General features: G+C 38.6%; 1 protein-coding gene across 2 annotated transcripts in view; it reads right to left on the bottom strand.

Moving 5' to 3' along the window:
- The window catches only part of NEIL3 (nei like DNA glycosylase 3), a 46265-nt gene that overhangs the window by 5106 nt on the left and 15565 nt on the right, over positions 1-25594 (bottom strand). For both annotated transcript variants that reach the window (XM_027530064.1, XM_027530065.1), the window contains exons 3-8: positions 18936-19070; positions 18418-18631; positions 12270-12344; positions 10364-10530; positions 4606-4775; positions 2739-3156 (exon numbers count right to left, since the gene is read on the bottom strand). In XM_027530064.1, coding sequence (XP_027385865.1) covers positions 2739-3156; positions 4606-4775; positions 10364-10530; positions 12270-12344; positions 18418-18631; positions 18936-19070 — 1179 coding nt within the window. The remainder of the gene's footprint in view (positions 1-2738; positions 3157-4605; positions 4776-10363; positions 10531-12269; positions 12345-18417; positions 18632-18935; positions 19071-25594) is intronic.

Below are 25594 nucleotides of genomic sequence, written 5' to 3'. Positions count from 1 at the left end.
GGCTGCAGTCCATGGGGTCGCTAAGAGTTGGACACGACTGAGCAACTTCACTTTCACTTTTCACTTGCACGCCTTGGAGAAGGAAATGGCAACCCACTCCAGTGTTCTTGCCTGGAGAATCCCAGGGACGGGGGAGCCTGGTAGGCTGCCGTCTATGGGGTTGCACAGTCGGACACGAGTGAAGCGACTTAGCAGCAGCATTTCAAGGATCACAACAAACAAACAGAGGTTAAAGGACTCATCCTGGATGTTCCCAGGTGACTCTGACATTCTTGGGGACTGAAAACCCCAAAAGGTGACCCAGATGCATGTATAAGGTGTCAGTGCTTCACTGGTGATTAGAGGTAGAATTTGGCAACGCTGATGGCAGCAGACTGATTTTATTCCATTTCTCTCATCTACATGAGCCTTTGTATCAGCTCAGGAAAAACTTCAACCTAAAACACATGTATGATTTCTTTGAAGTGGTATCACTGTGTTTTGCTCTGTATTTACAATAATTGGATCAAAGACTTAAAACTGTCTAACAATCATTCTTAACTGCTTAAAAATTGGTTCAACTATCTAATTTATAATCCAGTAGCTGGATTCAATTCAAATCTGTCTAAAGACCAATTTGAAATCTGAAAATATGCCCTGTCAACATAGCATGTATCATGTGGTGATGAGATCAGTAATTAAAAGAACAAAAGGCAAATTAATTACCATATAATTATTAAAGAAAAAATGAACTGGCTATCACTTCTCTGAGTGGACCACCTGCTTTAATCCTATTATGTTGTGAGCTTCTGCTCAGCATCTTGTCCACAAGATGAACACTGTAGCTGTCAGACAAGGAGAAAAATGAAATAAATGACAGTAATTTGCAATTTATTCCTTGTAAAGTAGCTGGGTGCAGAAGGGCTGCTGGGTGAATGTATTTCATCACTTGACATTTATTCTGCTAGTTGATCTTGATTGATTTTAGAGTCGCATTCCTAGGGTTCTTATATTCAACACATTCGCATGCAGCAGTGTTTCTAAGTAATGCTGTGTGCGTGTGATTAATCATATGACCCTATTACTAATGGCTTATGAAGAAATCATTTAAATTTAAGGTTACATTAATGTTTTTTAAATCCCTAATTCATTAGTTAAATTGTCTGAGATTTTCTACAAAGCACTAAGGAAATAAAAATATGCCAAGATACTTCATCTGAGTATAAAAACAGCCACAATATTTTTAAACAATCACATCTGCTTCTTTCCACTTATGGGACACAACAAAAAAGGCTATTCAAAAATTATTTTCTTTCAGGAAAGCCTCCCAACTCGGACCCTCTTAACTAGCTCCTTCATGAACTTTCATCATGAAACGTTAATTAGCGTTAAGTGAAGAGATGGTGTACTGAATGAGCAGTTAAAAGTTTCCCCTCCATAACTTAACTCAAATGTCTCTATTTTATGAGTATTACAGACAAAAGTCAAACAAGTTATAATAAGTGGTTAGGAAGAACAACAAAAAATTAGCTAAGAATAATTTATCAAGATGAACTGGTGGTAAATTTAGAACCAGTATGGGGAACTGGCGATTAAAGCATCTATTGAGCAAAAGTCATCTCAGAATTCTGTTATGAAATAAGTTACAAGGACTCCCGAAGGTTACTCTAGGTGTGTGCACCGGTGGTCCTTCGCCTCACTACCCAGAGGAAGAATCTTTCCATCGGCAAAGACACAGCTAATCAGAGGAGAGGGTGGAAACCAGAATCCCTCCTGAGATTACTTCAGAGCCCACCCACAGCAGCTCTTCCCCTGCTCATCTCCCACTGGCAAGAAGACCAGTGGGAGATGAGCTTCACTTCATTTAAAATACTCTTCCCTTCATGCAAAGATGCTGGATACACAATGTCTGCTTTCTGAAGGAAAAGAAAATTGTGGAGAAAAGTCTCTCCCTGACGGAGTTATGGTCATCAGGAGCCCCAGACAAAATATTAAATAAGGCTGGAGAAGAACAGTAGGAGGAGCTGCCAATAATCATTAAGGAACAAGGATGACATTGTTAAAGTCACTGTATCTCTGGTGACAGCAATTGGTGTCTTCTCCTGAATGTAGAGCTAGTAGTCTCTTAAAAACATATGTGGTCTGGTAGTATTCATTAACTGGAATTACAACCTTTTAATTTCATGTCCAAAAGTAGTACACATGCTCTTCAAGCCTTTTTGGTTGAAACAATGACTGCCACTCTCCTTGGCTGTTTGAAATACAGCCACTTTCTTTAGCAGAAATGTCACTAAAAATGTCTCAGAGCCCTCTCCTTTAGAACAGAGGACATTTACTAAATGAACAGTTTCCCTTTTAGAAGAACTATCTTTCATTGGAAGAAAAGTTAAAAAAAATAAAATAAAACACTGCTAACAGTGGAGACTGATAACCAGTATGACTGGGGGGGATTTAATTATTTGTATTCATACTTTCCAATATTTCCAAACATTCTGTATTAAGCATGTATATAGTTAAGTCAGAAAAACCAAAACCAAATTTCCTATGGATGGAGGAAATTCTGTTTTTCATTCCCTTCCCTTCTGTAGTATTACAAGCTAGAGGAAGAAAGGGATGCAAATTATTGAATACTGTAAAAGTCTTTCTGGGTTTGATTTACATTTCCAAGATCAATTAGGCTTCCTTAGCAACGGATGATTCTTCTTCATCCTTAAGACTTAATGCAAATACCTTAAAGACCAAGGTGAGAAGCATCATACCTGTTAGAAAATCCAGGGTTGCAACTTTTAAGATCCGGTGATGAGTAGTGGGTTGTTTTTAATTTTTTATGTGCTGGACTAAATAATTTATACTGAGAGCAGACTACAGGTGATATATTTACTTTGTCAGATGGTTGACTTCTACAGTTTGTTCTCTCCTTGGAGGTGTTCAGTGTATCACTACCACACACGTTAGGAGGAGGGCTTGGAAACTCCCCGTCCGGTATATGACTGTGGCTTTCTTCTCTTTCCAAAGCACTGTGTTTATTGCTGAAATCTGTCAAAACAAGAGCTGTAGTTCCAAATGCAGTTTTCCTGTTGATCTTCACTTTTGCCTTTGATTTTCCAAAGCTATTACAAGGGTATTTCATTAAGTTGTTAAAGACAATAGGATTTCCTTCATTCCTGAGTACTGAATCTGGAAAAAGAGACAAGTAATTCTATAGTATTCCTTTAAATACACTGACTATTTGAAACATCTTTTCATCTGATTAAAACATTCAGTTCATTTATTACAGTGACTTAATGTATATAACTAATAATACAAAGTTAGCTTGAGCAATCCAGAATTAGCCATCTTCTGATTAGGAAATAAAGTATTACATGAAGTGCAAAATTTCAACAACTTCCAGGGACTCAGAGGTGGGTTTAATAAAGATTTATATTTATTATGCTTTATTTTGTGTTTTAGCATTTAAAGGTTATTGAGCTATCAATTTTGCAACTATCAGACCAAATATTAATGCAGTGTAATTAAGAGGGGACATCCCACAAAGCTTTAGATCAGCAGTTAGAGCCTGTATCTAGATCATCAGGAATGTGTCTGTGAATGACAAGAACAAGTGAAAGGCTCATTACAAAAAAGTAAAGATGAATTACAAAGATTTACATTTATTAAATATGTTTCAAGAAAGCATCTTAAAATTTTAGAATATGTACTGTAATTTGTTCTAAATTGCTCTTGAGATATATGCCTTTCATATTCAGAAAAAATAACAAGAAAATAATTAAGATGTGTAAAGGCATTTCAGAATGTCAAAATAAATGTGAAAATCTAAGACTGTGATTTTCTGAGGGCTCTCTGTTGAATGATACTGAAGAAGGGAGGGCCAGAAATAGGAGACACAGTTCCTTCTGCTCCCAGTGAAGCTCTGTAAGGGGTGATGCCTGCCTCTCTGGCCCAGAGAACAAAACACAATATGACAGCTCACACAATGTGGGGTCCAGAAGTCAAGAATGAACTTTCTCCTCTCTAATTGAAGAAAGAAAGAACACAATAGAAGCCACATCAATGAGATGGTTCTTAATCACAGGTTTCCTCTGAGGTTTTACATTCTCTGAACGCATGAAATTGTGAGCTATGAAGAGTTATTTTGAAGGATTTGAATGAAATCAGTACAATTGTCTGGGTAAAGATTTTAATAACAAGGGGTAGGAGGGATAAAGAAAGAGGAGAAAATTCAGCATTTTTCTATTCCACCTGCAAAGATATTCTTACAGAAATCCTCCCTTTCAATTTATGAACCACTTGGACTGAATAACAAATTCAAAAGTTGCTGAAATCTGCATAAAACAAAGCTTTATTGAATAATTCATTAGAAACAGAGAACAGATGTGATCGTCTCAGTTTTTTGAGATACAAAGTCACATACCATGTCTTCCCTCCCTGTTTAAAAAAAAAAAAAAAAGCGCTCAACAGAATATTAGCATGGTTTACATGCAAAGGCTGGCAATTCTTTTAAACCTTTCAGAAAGAAGGCATTTTAGTTAGTTGTGAAATATCAAAATGGAACAAGATATATACTTGACTTTGTGTAATTTATCCTCTTTGAAATGGCAGGAACTCAGAATCAAAATTCAGTCTTACCTGCAGGCCTTGAAGTCAGGCAAGCATCACATGTCTTAGAAGATGGCTTATTTATTAGAGTACAGACCTCACATGTCCACTGCTCTTCAGATTTCTGGGCCACACAGTCCATAAGATGACGCTCTCTACTAGAAGGCCAATTGACTGTGGTGTTTCTAACTGGCAGCATGCTGGAAGAGAATTTGTCCTAAAGTTAATCATTAACACTTTTATTACGGCCTTGTTCTTATACATTCTGAGTACCCGAAACAATTACAGAACCACTAATACCCAAATGCTACACGCTTACTATTGGTTAGAAGTTCTATGTCTCAGAATGTTTTCACTTGGGTCCTGAAGATTGCTGTTAAAGACAGAACTAACAAAAGACTTACAGTCAAAGAACTGTATGTGTGTATGTGTGCTTTTAAACCAACTAAAAGCAGTTGACCTAACCACTAGGGAGCATTTCTGAACTAATTTTTAAAGTAAGTGGGACTCTTCCTGAAGCAAAACTATCTTTATCCAACCAAATTAGGGAGGGAAAAAGTTATGTAGAAATTAAAGCAATGACGGTTAAGATGAGAAAAGCTTCACATTTACTTTGTGTGCCTCTGGAATTTCTCAACAATGTCTACTCAGCACTGTGGCAATTAGTTGATCTACAATCTATTATGATGGGAAAGATATCTATACTTAACGTTATTTCCCTTCACATAAAACTCTCTCATGTTGATATCTAAGAGATTAGTAAGCAAACAGTAAAACCAACCCCGATTTTTGCCCACAGACGTAAACTATGACTCTCTACCCTGAATTCCTAATTGACTCTGTATCGTTAAAGGAAGGGCCTTTCTAAGCTCTGATATAGTCCTGCTCTGTAGCACGTTTCTGGGTCTACAGAGCACATCACATGGCTTAGCAACCAAGGCAGTGGCATGGATTCCTTTCATGTGTCCAAACATTAATATTGAACAAAAACTCTTCCAGTAAAGGCTTTGTACCTTACATTTCACAACATGACTTCTTTGACTTTCAAAGGTAGCCAGCCTTGTCTCCTGTAATATATTGCTCCCTACATATAATTATAACAGGTTTTAAATTCAGACTTGTCTGGTAAAATCATAAATAGCATAAGAAAATCTGAAAGTGAGACACATCTCATTATGGTTCTTTTATCTTTACTTACCTTGACTTTTAATGCTATTCAATATTTCTTATCCCTCTAAATCAACTATAGTTTAATAAATTTAAAAAATATTTCTTATTCCTATACTATATCAGACCTTCTAAAGAATTTACTTGACCTAATCCCTGCCCTCTACTGACTATGAGAGGCAGCAGCATCATGCATTTATTCATAATTAAGTAAAGCACAAAAAATTTAAATAACCTTCAGATTTTTAATGTGCTCCAACTTTTCACCATTTTCATTTTCTATCCTATAAATTTACCATAAGAGGATATTTATTGTTACATACAGAAGCTTTGGAAGCATTTTCTCCTAACTGCTCCATGTCTTAATAATCTAGTAATAAATTATTTTCAGTCTCCAGTTGGACAGTTCACCAGAACTTCAACCTTAACATGTCTGCAGTAGGCTGAATAATGACCTCCAAAAGATTATCAGAGTGATCTCTTAATCCAAACACAAGTGTCCTTAAGAGAGAGTGAGGCAGAGGGAGATTTGATATATGCAGAACCGTCTAGTCAAGGCTACGGTTTTTCCAGTGGTCATGTATGGATGTGAAAGTTGGACTGTGAAGAAAACTGAGCGGCGAAAAATTGATGCTTTTGAACTGTGGTGTTGGAGAAGACTTTTGAGAGTCCCTTGGACTGCAAGGAGATCCAGCCAGTCCATTCTAAAGGAGATCAGTCCTGGGTATTCTTTGGAAGGAATGATGCTAAAGCTGAAACTCCAGTACTTTGGCCACCTCATGCGAAGAGTTGACTCACTGGAAAAGACTCTGATGCTGGGAGGGATTGGGGGCAGGAGGAGAAGGGGACAACAGAGGATGAGATGGCTAGATGGCATCACGGACTCAATGGACGTGAGTTTGGGTGAACTCCAGGAGTTGGTGATGGACAGGGAGGCCTGGCATGCTGCGATTCATGGGGTCGCAAGGAGTTGGACACGACTGAGCGACTGGACTGAACTGAACTGAAGGGAAAGATAGAGACTGGGATCATGTAGTCACAAGTGAAGGAAATTAGAATTACCAGAAGCTGGAAAAGGCAAGGAATGGATTCCCCGCTAGAGCCGCTGGGCTAGGGGTGCACAGCCTGCCCACATTGTGACTCTGGCCCAGTGAGAATAATGCTAAACTGCTGGCACTCAGAACCATGAGAGAATAAACTGCTGCTGCTTTAAGCTATCCGGTTACTGGTAACCTATTACAGCAGCCACAGGAAACTTATACAGATAAAAGTCCAGACCCCCGCCCCCAATCTGCAATCCTGCTGGTTTGTCACATCTCGGTAAATGGCATCACCATGCACTCAGCTGATGAGGCAAGAAACCTGGGAGCCGTCTGTAGCACTTTCCCTCATACCCAGTGTGTCAACACATCCTGTAGGCCCTGCTGCAGAGGCAAATCTGCCAGACACTCAGAAAGCTTCCGTGGCTTGCTGTGTGGTCCTCTGTGGAGGGGGGAGGGGAGCGTGGAGGATGGAGGCAGTCATTCCAGCGGCACGAGGTGGAGGGCACTGTCTGTGGAGTCAGGCCTGGGGTTCTCTCTGGGCAAGGCCCACGTGCTGCCAGCACCACCGTGTATCTGCTCAGTGCCCAGGGACCACATGCCCTGGTGATGTCAGGGAGCAGGTGGACTGTCTCAAACGTCCAATTCAAGAGATGCCGCTCCATTCTTTGCTTAGGGGATGTCATGACCGGGGCTCCAAGTCCATTCAAACATGAACCATTCACCAGTTACCCAGGAACAGCCTGGTAGAGGGGCAGCTGAGGGAGACCTAAGGGCTGGTGGTCCTCAGAGAAAGGAGCAGCAGCACCATGTGGGAACGTATTAGTCACAGAGTTACTATTCTATTTTCTCTGTGCTATCCCAGCATCTGATGTATGGCAGACCCTAATAAAGTCAACAGCAGAAAAATGAAAAAGTGAGAAAGAAATTATAAAGACTCCAGTAAAGTCAAAGAATAATGCAGTTTCCCTTCATGGAAACAATACTCACATACACAGGTTTTGCTAGTTAGTATGTAAAGAAGAGCCAACAATACACGCGTACAGGTATGCAAAGTACGGTGTGACCAACAGACTAGAAAATCTGGGTAGGACTTCAGGAAGGACTGAAGTAAATTTTTAGTGACTGAAGGAACACAAGAATTTAGATCATTATGGTGGGGACTTTTAATATTTCATTTGAATTTGAAATGACTTTGAAACAAAAAAAGTTTCGTCAATATAAAATGTGCTCAAATGCTCATCCAGACAATGACTAGAATATACTTACTTGTAGAAATCTCTAAGAGTGGGGCAAATATTACTTGTTTTCAAATGCTTTATTATGTACACACTTATTCTGCAATAAGTCTTCAGCTGGCTGCCAACATATAAAACAGAACCAGGTTAGGAGGAAGGGACTTGAGAGCCCAGGACATGTCCAGTGCACCATGCCTCTACAGCTCACAGGTGACTTCCAAGACTCTTTCAGGGAACCCTTGAGGCTTTGAATCCTAGTTTCAAAAGGCCTTTGCTTATTTGACAATCTGGAAAAATGTGAATTTTTAAAAATTTCAAAAGCTATCAGTTCATAGAAAACAAATACATACGGAATATTAATCACTTATTCAGTAGACGAATATATATTGAACGTCTTCTGCCAGAAACTCTTATACGTTTTTGATCGAATAAATGTAATATTAAAAATAAGAAACCCCTATATTTGTGTAATAAAACATTATCTAACCATATTTCAGATCTCTGATAGTAAAATGGGGTGAGGAAGCTGAAAAAAAGGGAATATAGCATGGTTTAGAGAAAAGTAATTGTTAACAAAAGGTGATGAAGAAAATGAAACATAGGAACAAGGAAGAAAAAACAAAAGACAGCTGGAGACATACTGATGGAGACGTAATGGGGACCTGGACCACATCACTCCCGTCCCAGGGCCCTGAGCTCCCCAGACAAAACGGTGCCTCCGCCCTCCCAGGCCTCCTCACAGACGTGTATTTCCCTGCTTACCCTCCTGTCTCCAACCACCGCATCCTGTTCCCTCTCTGCCCCTTTCCCTCCTACTGTGTAGTTAGGGATACCTCCAAAGCTCAGACCTTGCTTCTTTTCTCTATACTTTTCCAGGGAATCAATCCTGTGTTAATACTTCCAGCAACAACACAGGTGTAACCATCAAGCCTTCATCATCTACCATATATGGATCTGGTCCACATATCCAAAACTTGATTTATCTCTTCCATTCCACCCATCTTTCCCAGTGCTGTAAAGTGAAAATTTCTGTTTGGGGGCTTGGAACTTTTTGCATTACCCCACATATCAAATCTGTCATAATTCTTGCTGGCTTTAGGTGACTATTTTTTCCTCCATTTCCAGTGTCTTGACCTCAGGCCTAGTAACCATCTCTTGCCCATTATACTACACAAGCTTTATGTGTGTTTCTTCATTTTCTATCCTAACATTGCTATAATCAATTAAAAAGTCTTTAATCTACTGATTTAAGTGAGACATGAACCATTCCTAGTACTACTGGTTCCGACCGGTTATCCCCACCCTAACAGTAAAACTAGCTTTTCCTATTTAACAGCGTACAGTCTTCACGTGGCTTGGTCAACGTTACCATCAATGATTTGAGGTTTGTGGCAATGCTTTTCCAATTAAATAATGTCTGCTTGCTCATTTACTTAGCCAAAATTATATCTCTATAAGAAATATCAAATTACACTTTTTCTACGAGATTTTCCCAAGCTTTTGTGTACCTATAAACAGCTAACGTCCCTGCACTCTTGTAGCACTTAATGTGCTTCATGTCTGTACTGATTATTCTGACTTAAAATCACAAATCCTGCAGCTCCTTTATATGGTTAATATTTCACCCAGCCTTCCCCAAAGAGACCTAAGGTGTCTTACCAGGGTAAGTGTACATTGGGGAAGAACTCAGCAAACGTTTTGCAGACTACAGGACCCTAATTCTGAACTGACACCTACTTCAGGAGGCCCTAAGTACCACTGTGCTCCACGGGTCAGAGCAGGGGCTTTTGCAGGTCAGGAGATCAACACAGTTTTAGCTCAATTCTCTCAGTGGAGCCAGCGGGTCCTTGAACCCACCCAGTGGTGAGTTCCCTGCTCTGGAATGCAGAATGGGAACAGACTGACTCAGCCACTGGCTGAATCACTGCGTCTATGTTTAATAAGTAGTTGGTTGCTTCACCAGGAAGACAGCAATTCTGTAAAGAGAGTTTGCTAATGTTTTCTACTATTAATTAAGAACTCTGGAAAGTAGTTGCATTTTTCCAATTATTGACAAAACTACACTTCCCGGTAATCATTTTATAAATGAGACAAAAGCCAAAGCCTGGATATTAACATCAAACTTACAGCTTTTCTGCAGAATCAGAGAAGGCTCATAAGTCATCTCCAGCTCATTCTGGTTTTTGGATGATATTATTTACTATTTTCTTCCAAGCCTTCACATACTTGTGAGTTCTGTTCTGTTCTTAATAGCCTGATAGCTCTTCAGCCGTGTTCTCTTATTAATAGCCCTTTTGTTAAGAGAAGTGGGGCAAACAGTACACTTTAAATTAGATTTCTCACCGTATGTCAACATGCTGAGGATTTTCCTTCTGACAGTGAGGACAGAAATATGTCATTCTGTTATTCTCCCCTAAGCGACACACAGTTATTTTGCAGCAACACTGACCACAATTAGGACGCTTGTAAACCTTATAGTGTTTAGAGAGAGCAGATCCCACTTTGCAGCACTAAAAACAAACAAACAAAAAAACATTATGTTATATACAAAACAGTGTTGATATATTCTTGAAAGTCATTTCTAAAAATGATTTGTTAAAAATTTACATATGTTTATACATATGTCCTCATAATCTTTCTTTCATCTGAGAAAAAGATATTGACAAGATTCGGCAACATTTGTCAAATAAGATTTGTTTGAAGTAATTAAGCCATTATTTTATAACTTATTAGTATTTAAAATTGCTCTTTGCATGGCTTTTTACCCTCTTATCTAAATAGGATACAAAAGTACTATAATTTAAAATGTCTTTCATGCTTTTAAGGTTTTTATAATTAAAAATAATTATGTGGTTATAAGAAAAAGACTAGATTAGCTTTAAATCTGATTATTTTTAGAACACTGAAGCTGCTCACTTTGTTTCAATAGCCAAAAAATTTATTTCTACAGGGTAAAGCTTAATAAGATCATCTTCTTCGCTGACGTGAAAAGGGGCAGTTGTTTTTAATCTTACAGGTTCAATTAAAAAGAAGAAAAATTCAAATGCCATTCTAGCAGCAAACATGTTCCATTTGGCATAAATTCTATTTCAAAAGACATTGATTATTCTCTGTCACAGTTTTATTCTACTCACATACACATAAAGCTCCTCTAAAGACAATGTTTGGGATTTATATCAGCAGTGTGAAAATTTAAAAGCTCAGAAATACAGCAAATAATAGTACAAGCTGAAAATTAAAAAAACAACCCATAATAATTTAAGCCAAGTATTGAAATACACATCTTAACCTGGGCAGAAAATGGGTAGTTATTTGGAATCATCTTTCCCTAAAAGCACAAGTGGGCATATATAATATTAAAACAGCCACGGATACTTAGGACAGGTATATAAAGCTAAAGACTCATGAACACTTTAGGCCAACTAATGAAGAATCCTAAAATACCTGACTTTGTAACAATAGCAAAAATAAACATTTTCAACATAGAAAATGGAATGTAGAGAAAAAGGGACATATTTATGATAATTTGTTTAAAGATAAAATATGTTTCTGTTTAGTTGCTCAGTCATGTCTGACTCTTTGCAACCCCACGGACTGTAGCCCGCCAGGTTCCTCTGTTCATGGGATTTCCCAGGCACTGGGATTGCCATTGCAAAGGGTTGCTATTTCCTTCTCCAGGGGATCTTCCTGACCCATGTCTTCTGCATTGTCAGGCAAATTCTTGATGGGTGAGCTACCAGGGAAGCCCATGCCTATATACACAACTTTCAAAATTTACAGTTTAGTTAGGACTTATTCTCAAAACAGCCTCTGTGTTAAGACAAATATTATCCTATTTTATAGATAAACTAAACCTAAATTAAGTAACCTAAATAATATTAACCACACAAATGGTAAGTGGCAAAATGTGATTGAACCAAAGTCTATATTTATCCCAAAGTATTGACTCTCTCTCTAGACTACCTACCTTTTACTTTTATATGCCCAAAATTAGAACATGAGTCTAAGTAACATGCCAACATACCTGTTCCCCAACTTAGTATAAACATAATTTAATGTAATTATAGTTAGTTGGGACTAACCTTTGACCTAAAATCTTAAGATGTTAATTATGCCCACAACATGTCACTTCTTCCCACTGTGCTCCTACGCTCTTACCCTTAGACGGCTACATAGAGCCTTAACATTTTTGGTGTAATTAAAGGGAAATAAGCAACATTTTGAATCGTTGAAAAATGTTTGCTCTTACCCTGTAAAAAAGGATGCTGAAATTACGTATCATTTTCACAAGGTGATGGATCTGTTCATCTGTTAACTGACAAACCTTAAAACAGAAAAACTGCTCAGGACGGTTTCATAATTTGTTCATTACTGTAGACAGTAGTACGACTTGCCAGTTCTAAGAGTACTATACATAGATTTGAAATATATGCATCTCTTCTAAAACTCATGTATCTATTTAGTGTTCTTAACAGCATTGACCATTTCAAGCACAGATAAATAAACACCATTCTAGAACTTTTTTACAAAACAGAAATGAACTCAGAGACATAGAAAACAAACCGAAGGGGTATAGCAGCAGGGGTGAAAGTGAGTGTTAGTCACTCAGCTGTGTCCGACTCTCTGTGATCCCATGGACTGTATCCCGCCAGGCTCCTCTGTCTGTGGGATTTCCCAAGCAGGATACTGCAGTGGGTTGCCATTACTTTCTCCAGGGGATCTTCCTGACCCAGTGATCGAACTAGGGTCTCTTGCACCGCAGGCACAAAGGAAGCTGCCAGTGGTGGGGTGGGGGAGATAAATTAGGAGTTTAGGATTAGCAGATACACGCTGCTATATGTACAATAGACAATAAGGTCCTACTGTATAGCACACAGAACTATATTCAGTATCCTGTAATAATATATAGTGGAAAAGATGTTGAAAAAGAATATGTACATATACGTGTGTATAACTGGACATGGTCAAGCAGGAAATGGTAAGAATAAACATCGACATCCTGGGAATCAGCAAACTAAAAAGGACAGGAATGGGCGAATTTAATTCAGATGACCATTATATCTATTACTCTGGGCAAGAATCCCATAGAAGAAATGGAGTAACCATCATAATCAACAAAAGAGTCTGAAATACAGTACTTAGGTGCAACCTCAAAAATGACAGAATGATTTTGGTTCATTTCCAAGGCAAACCATTCAACATCACAGTAATCCAGGTGCCAAAGAAGCTGAAGCTGATCACTGCTATGAAGACATAGAAGACCTCCTAGAAGTAAAACCTAAGAAAGATGTTTTATTCATCATCAGGGATTGGAATCCAAAAGTAGGAAGTCAAGATATACCTAGAGTAACAGGCAAATTTGGCCTTGGAAAACAAAACGAAACAGGGCAAAGGCTAACTGAATTCCGCCAAGAGAATGCACTAGTCATAGCAAATATCCTTTTTTTAACAACACAAGAGACAACGTTACACATGGACATCAGCAAATGATCAATACCGAAATCAGATTTATTACATTCTTTGCAGTCGAAGATGGAGAAACTGTATACAGTTAGCGAAAACACGACCTGGAGTTGACTGTGGCTCAGATCATCAGCTTCTCATAGCAAAATTCAGGCTTAAACTAAAGGAAACCAGGAAAAACACTAGGTCAGCCAGGTATGACTTAAATCAAATCCCATATGCATTCACAGTAGAGGTAACAAATAGATTTAGGGGACTAGATCTAGAAGAACTATGGACACAGTTCTGTAATATTGTACAGGAGACGGCAAACAAAACCATCCCAAAGAAAAAGAAAAGCAAGAAGGCAAAGTGGTTATCTGAGGAGACTACAAATAGCAGAAGGACGAAGAGACGTGAAAAGCAAGGGAGAGAGGGACAGGTACATCCAATTAAATGCAGAGTTTCAAAGAATAGCTAGAAGAGACAAGAAGGCCTTCTTCAAGGAACAGTGCTCAGTAACAGAAGAAAACAACAAAAGGGGAAAGACCAGAGACCTCTCCAGGAAAACTGGAGACTTCAAGGGAACATTCCGCCCAGAGATGGGCACAATAAAGGAAAACAATGCTAAAGACCTAGTAGATGCTGAAGAGATCAAGAAGAGATGGAAAGAATACATGGAAGAACTGTATAAAAAAGATCTTAAAGAACTGAAGTACTGCGATGATGTGGTTAGTCACCCAAAGTCAGATGTTCTAGAGTGCGAAGTCAAGTGGGCCTTAAGAAGCACTGGTGCAATAAAGCTACTAAATGCAATGAAACTCTAGCAGAACTATTCAAATCCCTAAAGGACGATGCCATCAAGGTTTTGCATTCATTATGTCAGCAAATCTGGAAGACTCAGTAGTGGCCACAGGACTGGAAAAGGTCAATCCTCATCCCAATTCCTAAGAAGGGTAGTAACAAAGAATGTGCCAGCCATCGAACAATTGCACTCATCTCCCATGATAGTAAGGTCATGCTTAAAATCTTGCATGCTGGGCTTCAGCATTATGTGAACCAAGAGCTTCCAGATGTCCAAGCTGCGTTTAGAAAAGGAAGAGGAACTAGAGACCAAATTGCCAACATAGCTGGATTATAGAGAAAGCAAGGGAATTTCAGAAAAACATCTATGTATCATTGATTATGCTAAAGCCTTTGACTGTGTGGACCATGACAAACCATGGAAAGCTCTTGCTGCTGCTGCTTCTGCTAAGTCGCTTCAGTCATGTCCGACTCTGTGCAACCCCATAGACGGCAGCCCACCAGGCTCCTCTGTCCCTGGGATTCTCCAAGCAAGAATAAATGGAGTGGGTTGCCATTTCTTTCTCCAATGCAGGAAAGTGAAAAGTGAAAGTGAAGTCGCTCAGTCGTGCCTGACTCTCAGCGACCCCATGGACTGCAGCCTACCAGGCTCCTCCATCCATGGGATTTTCCAGGCAAGAGTGCTGGAGTGGGTGCCACTGCCTTCTCCAATGGGAAGCTCTTAAAGAGATGGTAATAGCAGACCATCTTACCTGCCTCCTGAGAAACCTGTATGCAGGTCAAGAAGCAATGGTTAGAACCTGTATGGAACAACTGATTGGTTCAAGATTGAGAAAGGACTACAACAGGGCTGTCTGCTCTCACCTGCTTCTTTAATCTGTATGCTGAGCACATTATGAGACATGCCAGGCTGGATGAGTTACAAGCTGGAATCAAGTTAGGAAGGAGAAACATCAACAACGTCACATGTGCAGATGACACCACTCTAAAGGTAGAAAGCAAAGAGGAACTAAAGAGCCTCTTGATGAGGGTGAAGGAAGAGAGTGAAAGAGCCGGCTTAAGACTAAATACTAAAAAAAACTAAGATCAGGGCTTCAAGCCCCATTACTGCATGGCAAATAGGGAACAGGTGGAAGTAGTGACAAATTTCTTCTTCTTGGGCTCCAAAATCACTGCGGACAGTGACTGCAGCCATGAAATCAGGAGATAACTGCTTCTTGGCAGGAAAGTGAAGATAAACCTAGACAGAGTGTTGAAAAGCAGAGACGTTACTCCACCCGACAAAGGTCCGTATAGTCAAGGCTAAGGTCTTCCCAGTGGTCATGTACTGTTGTGAAATCTGAACCATAAAGAAAGCAGAATGCCAAAGAATTGATGCCTTTGAACTGTGGTGTTGAAGAAGACTCCTGAAAGTCCCTTGGACAGCAAGGATATCACACCAATCAATACTAAAGGAAATCAACTCTGAATATTCACTGGAAGGACTAATGCTGAAGCTGAAGCTTCAGTATTTTGGTCATCTGATGTGAACTGATGACTCATTGGAAAAATCCCTGATGCTGGGAAAGATCGAGGGTAGAAGGAGAAGAGGGTGTCAGAGGATGAGATGGCTGAACGGCATCACCGATGCAATGGATATGAACTTGGGCAAACCCCAGGAGGTGGTGAGGGACAGGGAGATCTGGTTACTGCAGTCCACGGGGTCGCAAAGAGTCGGGCATGACTGGGCGACTGAATAACAACATAACTGAATCACTTTGCTGTACACATGAGACTAACACAACATTGTAAATTAACTATACCTCAACTTTAGAAAAAGTGAAAATTAAAAGAAAAAGAAAAAATACCATTCTTATTTATAAACTTTAATCCTAAGTTCAAGTATTTATTGAATATCTACTTTGTATGGACATCTTCAAAGCCCCAACATTGCCTATCACAGCCACCTTGAAAAGTTTTGCGGGGGATAAAGAGGAAAAGAAAAAAAAAAAAGACCACAAAGAAAGAGGGGAGGGAAAAACAAGCAGAGGAGTAGATGACCACCAAAGTCACTGTCAAGTTTTAAAAAGATATGAATTTATAGACATGCATTAATACTAAAGTACTTGTTAATACATGGAAGAACTCAGAAACAGACTTTACTGAAGATTTTTTTTGTGCATAGCCTAGTATAAATCTCCGGGTTCCCCTTGTAGAATTAGTTATCATTTGGCACATGTAGTTTCAACAGCAATTCCAGAACAAATTCTTCCTGATGACTAACTTTTGTTGTGTGTAATGAATACATTTTTACACAATGGAAATAGATTTATCAGTGCCTAAAATCTAAAACTGTTTAATCAACAAAATCCTTCTAAAAGTAAATATCTATTTTTTCATTTATTTAAAGCTTAAAACATATGTATTATACTTCTCAAACTCATTTATTTTTTACCACATCTTATGTACTATGTTCAGTCATATCTTAAAATGCTAAACTATACTTTTTCAATCATTATACATATACTTTTAGGGAACTAATAGCTTACCATTAATTTTTAACCTACAGGCATTATGGGCAAATGATCTCCTACTAGATGAATAGCTGGCTAGATATAGTGATAAAAAATAAATTGCCAGTTTATCAAAGATAATAACAATGCTCTGGATAAAAACACTCAGTTCTTTTTTCAAAAATATTTTCCATAGAGGTCAAGGTGATTTTAAAAAACTCATAAACTCATTCCTGTTATAATTCTGTTTTGTTATTCTGAATTACAGAAATTTGACTAGCTTGTTCCAAGGGTCAAAAAACAAACTGAATCTATAACAATTATTAACTAGTTTCTCTGAAAACTTATTTCCTACTTATTTGGATTGCATAAAACCTACCTGGGAAGAAATCACCTAAAATAAATAGTTATCTTGGGAAATATGTAAAAGATGGTTTAGTTAATAGATACTACTTGGGTCTGGATAAAAGCTCTAATGTAACTTTCTTCCCTGGAAACTAAAATGTATGTATCCTTCCACCTGGATTTGAGTTCTAACCTCTCTGACCTTCTTACAACTTGGCCTATTAATCACCATTTTATTTTTTTTAACCTCTCCCGCTCTGCCAGTTTCACCCCTTGCCAACATATAAATAAGTTCACATCACTTCAGTTGAAGAACAAGGAAAAAAAAACACCTAAAGACCCAGTTCTTATCCTAACATCTCCCTCTGGCAGTCAAATATTTTCCCTTTGCTCCAATCTAAGCAGAAGGCAGTGGCACCCCACTCCCGTACTCTTGCCTGGAAAATCCCATGGACGGAGGAGCCTGATAGGCTGCAGTCCATGGGGTCGCTAGGAGTCGGACATGACTGAGTGACTTCACTTTCACTTTTCACTTTCATGCATTGGAGAAGGAAATGGCAACCCACTCCAGTGTTCTTGCCTGGAGAATCCCAGGGATGGGGGAGCCTGGTGGGCTGCCGTCTCTGGGGTCCCACATAGTCGGACACGACTGAAGTGACTTAGCAGCAGCAGCAGCAAGTTACCTTAACAATTACTCTAAATTTTGCTTCCATTTCCTCACCAATCACTTATTCTTAGTCTTTGCATCCTGACTTCCAGTCTTACCATTCCATCAAAACAGCATTTTCTAATGTCACAAATAGCTATACTGAGTGAGTGCAGAGTATGAATTTAAAATGCCAGATACTAAGAGAAATTGGTGACCTTAGTTCCTTTATACATTCACCAGATATTTCTTTAATGCCTTCCATGTGCCAAACACTGTATCTAGACACTCAGATATGTCATTGAACCAAACGGACACTTTCCTCCTAAGAGACTGTATTCTAGCAGAGAACAGATCTTACACACTATATATGTAACAAGTAAACATCAGGCTGTATTTGAAAGTGATCAGTCATATGGAGAAACAAAAATGCAAAGCAAGTTATAGAAGACTCGGGGGATGAAGTGGGCACAGCCAACTTTAAAAAGAGTGGCCAGGGTTGGCCTCACAGAGAAGCTGACAATGGGCAAACATGCCCTGACGTCTGTTGGGGAGAGTGTGCTACTGACATTCTCTCCAAACATGTCAGGCCAAATTTAAGTGTTCCTCGTCGAGCCCTTCACAATATTTAAAAATATAAAATTATTTAAAAAATACTTAAAACCTACTTTGACAGAGGGATGGAAACCACTGTCAAAGAGAGCTTCATTTTTGATGATGTTTCCCACCCCAGGCAACACTTTCTGATCCATTAGCACGTCACATAGCATCCGTCCTTTCTGCTTTTTCACTTCACTTTCTGCTCTGGAGAAACTAAATCTAGGTGAACACACATCTAATTCTTCCATCACTCTTATTCTCTGTTGGCTTTCTGTTGAGTTTCTAAAGAAAGGAATAGACAACACATTAATCATGGGCCTGGTTACAATCCACAGAGTGTCATTTTAAATGAGCTTGATATAAACCCTTCACATTAACCAGCATAGAAAAGTTCTATAGCCAAACAATGAAGATCCTATCAAACTATGTTATTTGAAGACTCTTTTAAATAACTTTTTAAAGTTATAAACCACTTTTTAAAAATTTGTGTTTATTTTTTTCATTTCCACATGTGACATCCCAAACCCAACTGCAGAGCCAACTTTGCAGTTTTGCAGCAGAAGCATTTTCTAACTTAATTTTTTACCTGATTTCTACTGATGAGTCAAAGAAACAAATCAGATCTTTGGTGAGCTGTACTTCAAAAACAGGAGAAACTCCATTCTTATTTTTAGACTCAAGTGGATTAATCACGAGGGAGCCTTTCATTCCAAAATGAATCCTGGAACAAAATCAAACCCATTTTTGAGCAGCAGGAAGTATATTGTGCATTAAATTTTTGTTTCTTCATTTATTGAAATATAAGCAAATACCAGTCACAATAAACACTCAAGGGCACAAAATGATAGCTAATAGCACATATTTTTGTTGTTGTTGTTAATGGTTTTGCATCCTTATAAAACAAGATATGGCAATCATTTTTTCAACCCACAAATAAAATAACTTCCTAGAGAAATAATAAGACCCTGACAATAATCCCAAGAAAACATCCCCCCGTTCTCTTTTCTTGTCAGATGAAGTATCTTTTTTATTCACACAACAGTCTACTGTTTTCTCAGCCTTTTCTGAGATTCAAAGGCTTGGGGTGAGATAAGGCTAAATTTAAATTGCCTACAGTTGGTGTTTTTATGAATTCTACAAAGCCATGAACACTCACATTTCTTAGTTCTAGCCACAGTGGATTGGAAATGTTCCCACTCCAAAATGAGATCTATAGCTTAAGACACTTATTCTTTTTTAACCCCCTCCCCTGCTTTGGGATAACACAATGAAACAATTTTTTACAAAATCTTTCAGATCAAAAGAAAAGAGAACAAGTCAAAATACCATTGTCTTAAATTCTTTTAGATTCCTTCTACCTTCATATGTATTGGGAAGAGGGGATTTATAAATATTTACAGTTAACTTGAAAGCCATAGTGCAGTGATGAAAAATTCATAGTCTTTCAGTTTTTATAGGATTGATTAGTATGTCCAGTTAAAAAATAAAGAAAAAAAGTGGTTCTATGAGACTTCTGATGATGAAGATCAGAAATGATTCTCAAGATGAAATATTGTGTCCTGCCTTTCAAATCCTTCTCCTTATAGCTTTGTTGAGTTAATAAATATGGCTTTTTTGGCAGCAAATGTTACCACTCTATGCTTCTAATTCCAAAGCACCATGTTACAGTATTGTACAAGGTTAACCAATCTAACTTTAAAAATGTGGGTTTTAAACTCTGTGTGCCCTACTATCAATCATATATGCATTTTACATGCCCCATAGTTCTTGACAGGAAAAATGTGTGCCTGTAAGTACTCTATAATTTAGCTTATGGAGGTTCAACCCCAGTGAAAGGTGTACAACTGTCATGCCCAGAAGCCATCATACCTAAAATCTTTTCAGCTGCATGGCTCATAAAGTGGATTCTAAATCATTTTCTATAATGAAACTGCATCCACATATAAAATCTCAAAGGTTAAGACCCAATTCAAAGGCAGGAGTAGTCTCAGTAAGAACCCTGGATCAAATACACATACGTATACCTTTTTTTGGTCTTACGAATCTATTTAGGGAGAAATGTGCATAAAAATAACTTCTTATAAACAAATTTTAGTTAATTTTTATGAAATAGCAAACTGTTGTGATAACCACACCCCAAGAAAACAAGTTTTGTTTATTGTTACATACCCTTTGTCTAAAACTAAGAAAAACTTAATAGTATCATGAAAATTTTCAAGGCATAGTAAATACCTGTACTGTTACTACAATCGTCATACTGATGTCTTATAAACTAGGACATATATCCTTATTGTATTTGCATTCAAGAGTCAGATTCGTTTTCAAGATTCCTCATTGTTATCAACCCAGTTTAGGAAAATTTGATTAGATCGTTATTTCTTGACATCTCAAGTTCCCTCCACCCCAATCCAACTGGTTTCTTGAGCTCATTCACTGTGCATAACATGACTGCCTGCCCACAGTGGGCTCCAGGCCCCACCAGGGGCAGTCTCTGTCCCTTCCTCTGATCCCACACTTTTGACACAGTTGATTCAGGAATGGACACCTGAGTCAAGCTGGATTCATCAGAGTTCTCCTGACAAACTTATTTGGGACAGAGAGAGATCAGTTTCTTGTTAGGACTGGGAGACCTGGGAGACGGGAGCTGTCTGTGATATTACTGACAGGGCACTGGGCACCAGAAAAGCCAAAGGAGGCCTGTCTGCACAGACACAGACTGTAGAGAATTTCAGAGGAAGAGAATCACGGAATGCAGAGTCCTCATAGCATTTAGTCTTTGCTTCCAGTTCTACCTCAAGGCTGACTCCATTATCTTCAGGTATTAAAAGACACTCATATTCTGATAACAGATAATGATTAAAATTGTTTAAATTGACCTGCTGCAACTTACAACCAACATTTTAATATGAAAATTGTGTCCAAACTAAAAGCTGAAGTGATAGTAAGAAAATTGTATATTTTCTGCAGTTACACATAAAACCATTACGGTAACTAAAATAGAAAATAAGTTACTGCTTCAAAACCTTATTTTTCACGAATTAAGAACTTGCCGATGTACAAGCTGGATTTAGAAAAGGCAGAAGAGCTAGAGATCAAATTGCCAACATTTGTTAGATTATAGAAAAAGAAAGATAATTTCAGAAAAACATCTACTTCTGCTTCATTGACTATGCTAAAGCCTCTGACTGTGTGGATCACAACAAACTATGGAAAATTCTTAAAGAGATAAGAATACAAGACGACCTGATCTGCCTCTTGTGAAACCTGTATGCAGGTCAAGAAGCAAGTTAGAATCAGACATGGAACAACTGACTGGTTCAAAATGGAGAAAGGGGTACCTCAAGGCTGTATACTGTCATCCTGCTTATTTAACTTACATTCAGAGTACATCATGAGAAATGCTGGGCTGTATGACTCACAAGCTGGAATCAAGATTGCTGGGAGAAATATCACCAACTTCAGATATGCAGATGATACCACCCTAATGGCAGAAAGTGAAGAGGAACTAAGAGGCTCCTGATGAAGGTTAAAGAGGAGAGTGAAAAGGCTGGCTTAAAACTCAACAATCAAAAAACTAAGATCATGGAATCTAGTTCTATCCCTTCATGGCAAATAGAAAGGGGAATAATGGAAACAGTGGAAAATTTTATTTTGGGGGGTTCTTAAATCACTGCAGACAGTGATTGCACCATGAAATCAAAAGATGCTTAAACCTACGCAGCATATTAAAAACCAGAGACATCATTTTGCCATCAAAGGTCCGTACAGTCAAAGCGACGGTTCTTCCAGTAATTATGTGTATGGATGTGAGAACTGGACCATAAAGAAGGCTGAGCACCGAAGAATTAAGGCTTTCGAACTGCAGTGTTGGAGAAAACTCTTGAGAGTCCCGTGGACTGCAAGGAGATCAAACCAGTCAATCCTAAAGGAAATCAACCCTGAATATTCACTGGAAGGACTGATCCTAAAGCTCAAACTCCAATACTTTGACCACCTGATGGGAACAGCTGACTCACTGGAAAAGATCTTGATGCTGGGGAATACTGAGGGCAGGAGGAGAAGGGGATTAACAGAGGATGAGATGGTTGGATGGCATCACTGACTCAATGCACATGAATTTGAGCAAACTTTGGGAGATAGTGAAGGACAGGGAAGCTTGGCTTGCTGTAAGTCCACGGGATCACAGAGCCGGACACAACTTGGCAACTGAACAACAACCCATAGATACTTTAATGATCAGGTTTCTTAGATTGCAAGTGACAGAGACTCAGCTCAAAAAGTTTAGGCATTAAGGGATATTTGGTAGCTCATGGGTCTTCCCAGGTGGCTTAGACGGTAAAGCGTCTGCCTACAATGCGGGAGACCTGGGTTCAATCCCTGGGTTGGGAAGATCTCCTGGAGAAGGAAATGTCAACCCACTCCAGTACTCTTGCCTGGAAAATCCCATGGATGGAGGAGCCTGGTAGGCTACAGTCCATGGGGTCACAGAGTCGGACACAACTGAGCAACTTTCTTTCACTTTTTACTTTCATGGCTCTTAGGAAGGCTGAAGAATCAAAGTGCAGGAAAGCTGGATCTTAGGGACAGAGGGAATAAGGGATGAAGATGCCTTGGGGACTCTCTGTTTTACAGAGACTGGCTGTATCTTCCATCACCTTGTCTTTCTGGACAAGCTAGTGGCCACATACAAGTCCTAAGACCTCGCATCCCAGCTTCCCTCCATCACAGAAGCTAACTCTCCTCAGCTCCACTGGAGAAAGTTCACAAAAGAACTCAGATTGACCCAATCAATTGTGATACGAAAGAAATGCTAAATTCAACTTGAACTCTCTAGTTATTGTGACCAGATAACCAGTTTCCAGAAGAAATGCTGTCCCCAAAAGTTAAGAGGGCAGACTGGACAAACAGAAGGTATTTACTACTCTAAAGTGTAAAATCTGGAGTCGTCCTATCACACTCCAACTTTTCCTAACATGTTATGTAACAGATTACAAAGCTACATTTAAGATGTAAAACCCTCTTATATGCAGCATATCATGGATTCCTTAAAGATTTTCCAGCAAGCTAAAAAAACTATCACATTATCTTTTGCATTTCTCCAATAAATTACTAAATTACAAAACTGATAATGCATAATGCTTCACTAAAATGGCAAAACATCCAAAGTATTTCAGATACAGGTTTTGGTCTCTGAGTATGTATGTAACTATTATTGTATGTATGTATGTATGTAATAATTATTCATATAAACCACAAGTTAGAAATAGCAAATTCTTTTTGGAAAAGATACCCATTTAAAAATATATTTACATACAGGTTAATCCACAATATAAGCTGTATCATTTTGATTGAAAATAGCGGCCTGAAGGGTGGGTGAATAGATTTACAGATACACACACACACAGCATCGGCAATATATGCACCCACGGTTAGTAGATATTCTATTCAGTAGTGGATTGTGAAAGTATACATTTATTCTTATTTGTTCATTATCCTTAGTTTGCTCTAATGAGTATTTGATACATTATTTAACAAAAAGTTAAACATGACTTTTTTTGTTACCTATTAAAAGCTTCTAAAAAGTGTTTAGAAAGAGTATATGTATTAATCACACATAACACAACTGTGCTCCTAAAATGAATGTATGTTAAATCATTTTTATTATTTTCTGGTACTGTTCCAAGTGCTTGAGCACTTAGATACATCTTTTAGCAACAGAAATAGTATCTAATTTGTACCTTTCTGAAGGTACAGAGGCCTAGGCCTGTATTTTACTTTGATAACAAATGACTCCCAGGAAGACTCACAGCCTGACCTATAAGATGCATCAAAATCCAAGGGCAGTTTTAATTGTGAGATGCTGCCTATGGAGGGAATACTGTAAGTGGTCATTAAGCACGTTTCTAGCTATGGGCTTTCGAAAGAGCAGACCAGCCTGGTGAGGAGAAAACAGGTCAGAAGTGAAGACAATGTTCCTATCTCACACTCACAGACGTGCAGCCTCACACAGGATCCCATTTCTCTGACACAGTCATCCATCCTCCTGAGCAGCTTAAGTCAGGAGAGCATTTCTGTAACTTGTGTTAAACTGTGAAAGGGAATACAGTTGAATTTAGGTTGCTTACTTCATATTCAAATAGCTGATCTGCCAATGACCTTGAATTGTCACATTAAATAGTATTTGAGGCTACAGAAACTGCAAAGAAATAGGGACCATGCTGCTCCTCATTCATAAGCTGAGACGCATACCTGCCAGGGATGGTACTATGTCACTGAATTTGAGGAAACAACTGCACTGGTTGAGAACTTCAGTGGACACCTACGGACAGCCTTTCACTGAGAAATGATTCCCCTTATCAGTCTAGGGGAGAAGACATGATAAAAACCTCCCTCTCATTCTACAGAAATAAATCTGCACCTCACACCAGAGAATCAATAACATACCAATGTTTTCAACTATCTCACATGGATCCCATTGCGTCCTTCTCTGTTCACAACAAAGAATTTTCAATCACATCAATCAATCTACTACCACAACAATGCAGCCTGCTCCTACATGAACTGAGGGGTTATGTGATGTTATCAACTCCAGACGAAGAAAAACCATGAAGGGACAGTGCTCTCTAAGGACAGCAGCTGCTGACAATGCGAGAACAACACGTCAAAGGAAAAGCAACTAGGTAAACTCTGAGGTACTCAAAACAAGCAAAAGATGAGATGCAATAAGTAACAATCATGTAGTCATATTATCTATGACACTATTCATCTTCACGGGGTCCAACAGCAGAACTTTCAAGAAGGTGAAAACTGTTTAACATCGAAAAGAAAAATGTTTTAAAGTTTAAAGTTTACAGTTTGTGATAGCTTAGGCTAAACTCCAAGAAGACAAAATTGACAGACGTATTATTTCATAGGACTTTTTCATATTTTTTGCAAAAAACCAGGTAGGTGACTACATACATTTCAACACCTTTATCACTAAGTCAACCTGTAAGTTAGCAACTAATTTCCATAAGCACTGTAAAACAGCAGAGAACCAGTTACTTCTGTGGAAAGTTTTTGAAATGTATAAGTAAGCTTCCATTTCTGTACAAGCCTTTGGAGAAAGAAGGAAGAGAGAAAAATATACAAATCTGGAGAGACATTCAAATCAAACTAGGAGGTGTCATAAAGAAAATGATGTCACTAATGCAACAAACATTTGGTAAAAACAGAGGGGGAAAGGGCACCACAGGGAGTTTGGAG

This window comes from Bos indicus x Bos taurus, chromosome 27 (genome assembly GCF_003369695.1).
Source record: "Bos indicus x Bos taurus breed Angus x Brahman F1 hybrid chromosome 27, Bos_hybrid_MaternalHap_v2.0, whole genome shotgun sequence".
NCBI lineage: Eukaryota > Metazoa > Chordata > Mammalia > Artiodactyla > Bovidae > Bos > Bos indicus x Bos taurus.
This window is presented reverse-complemented; position numbering and strand designations above follow the sequence as displayed.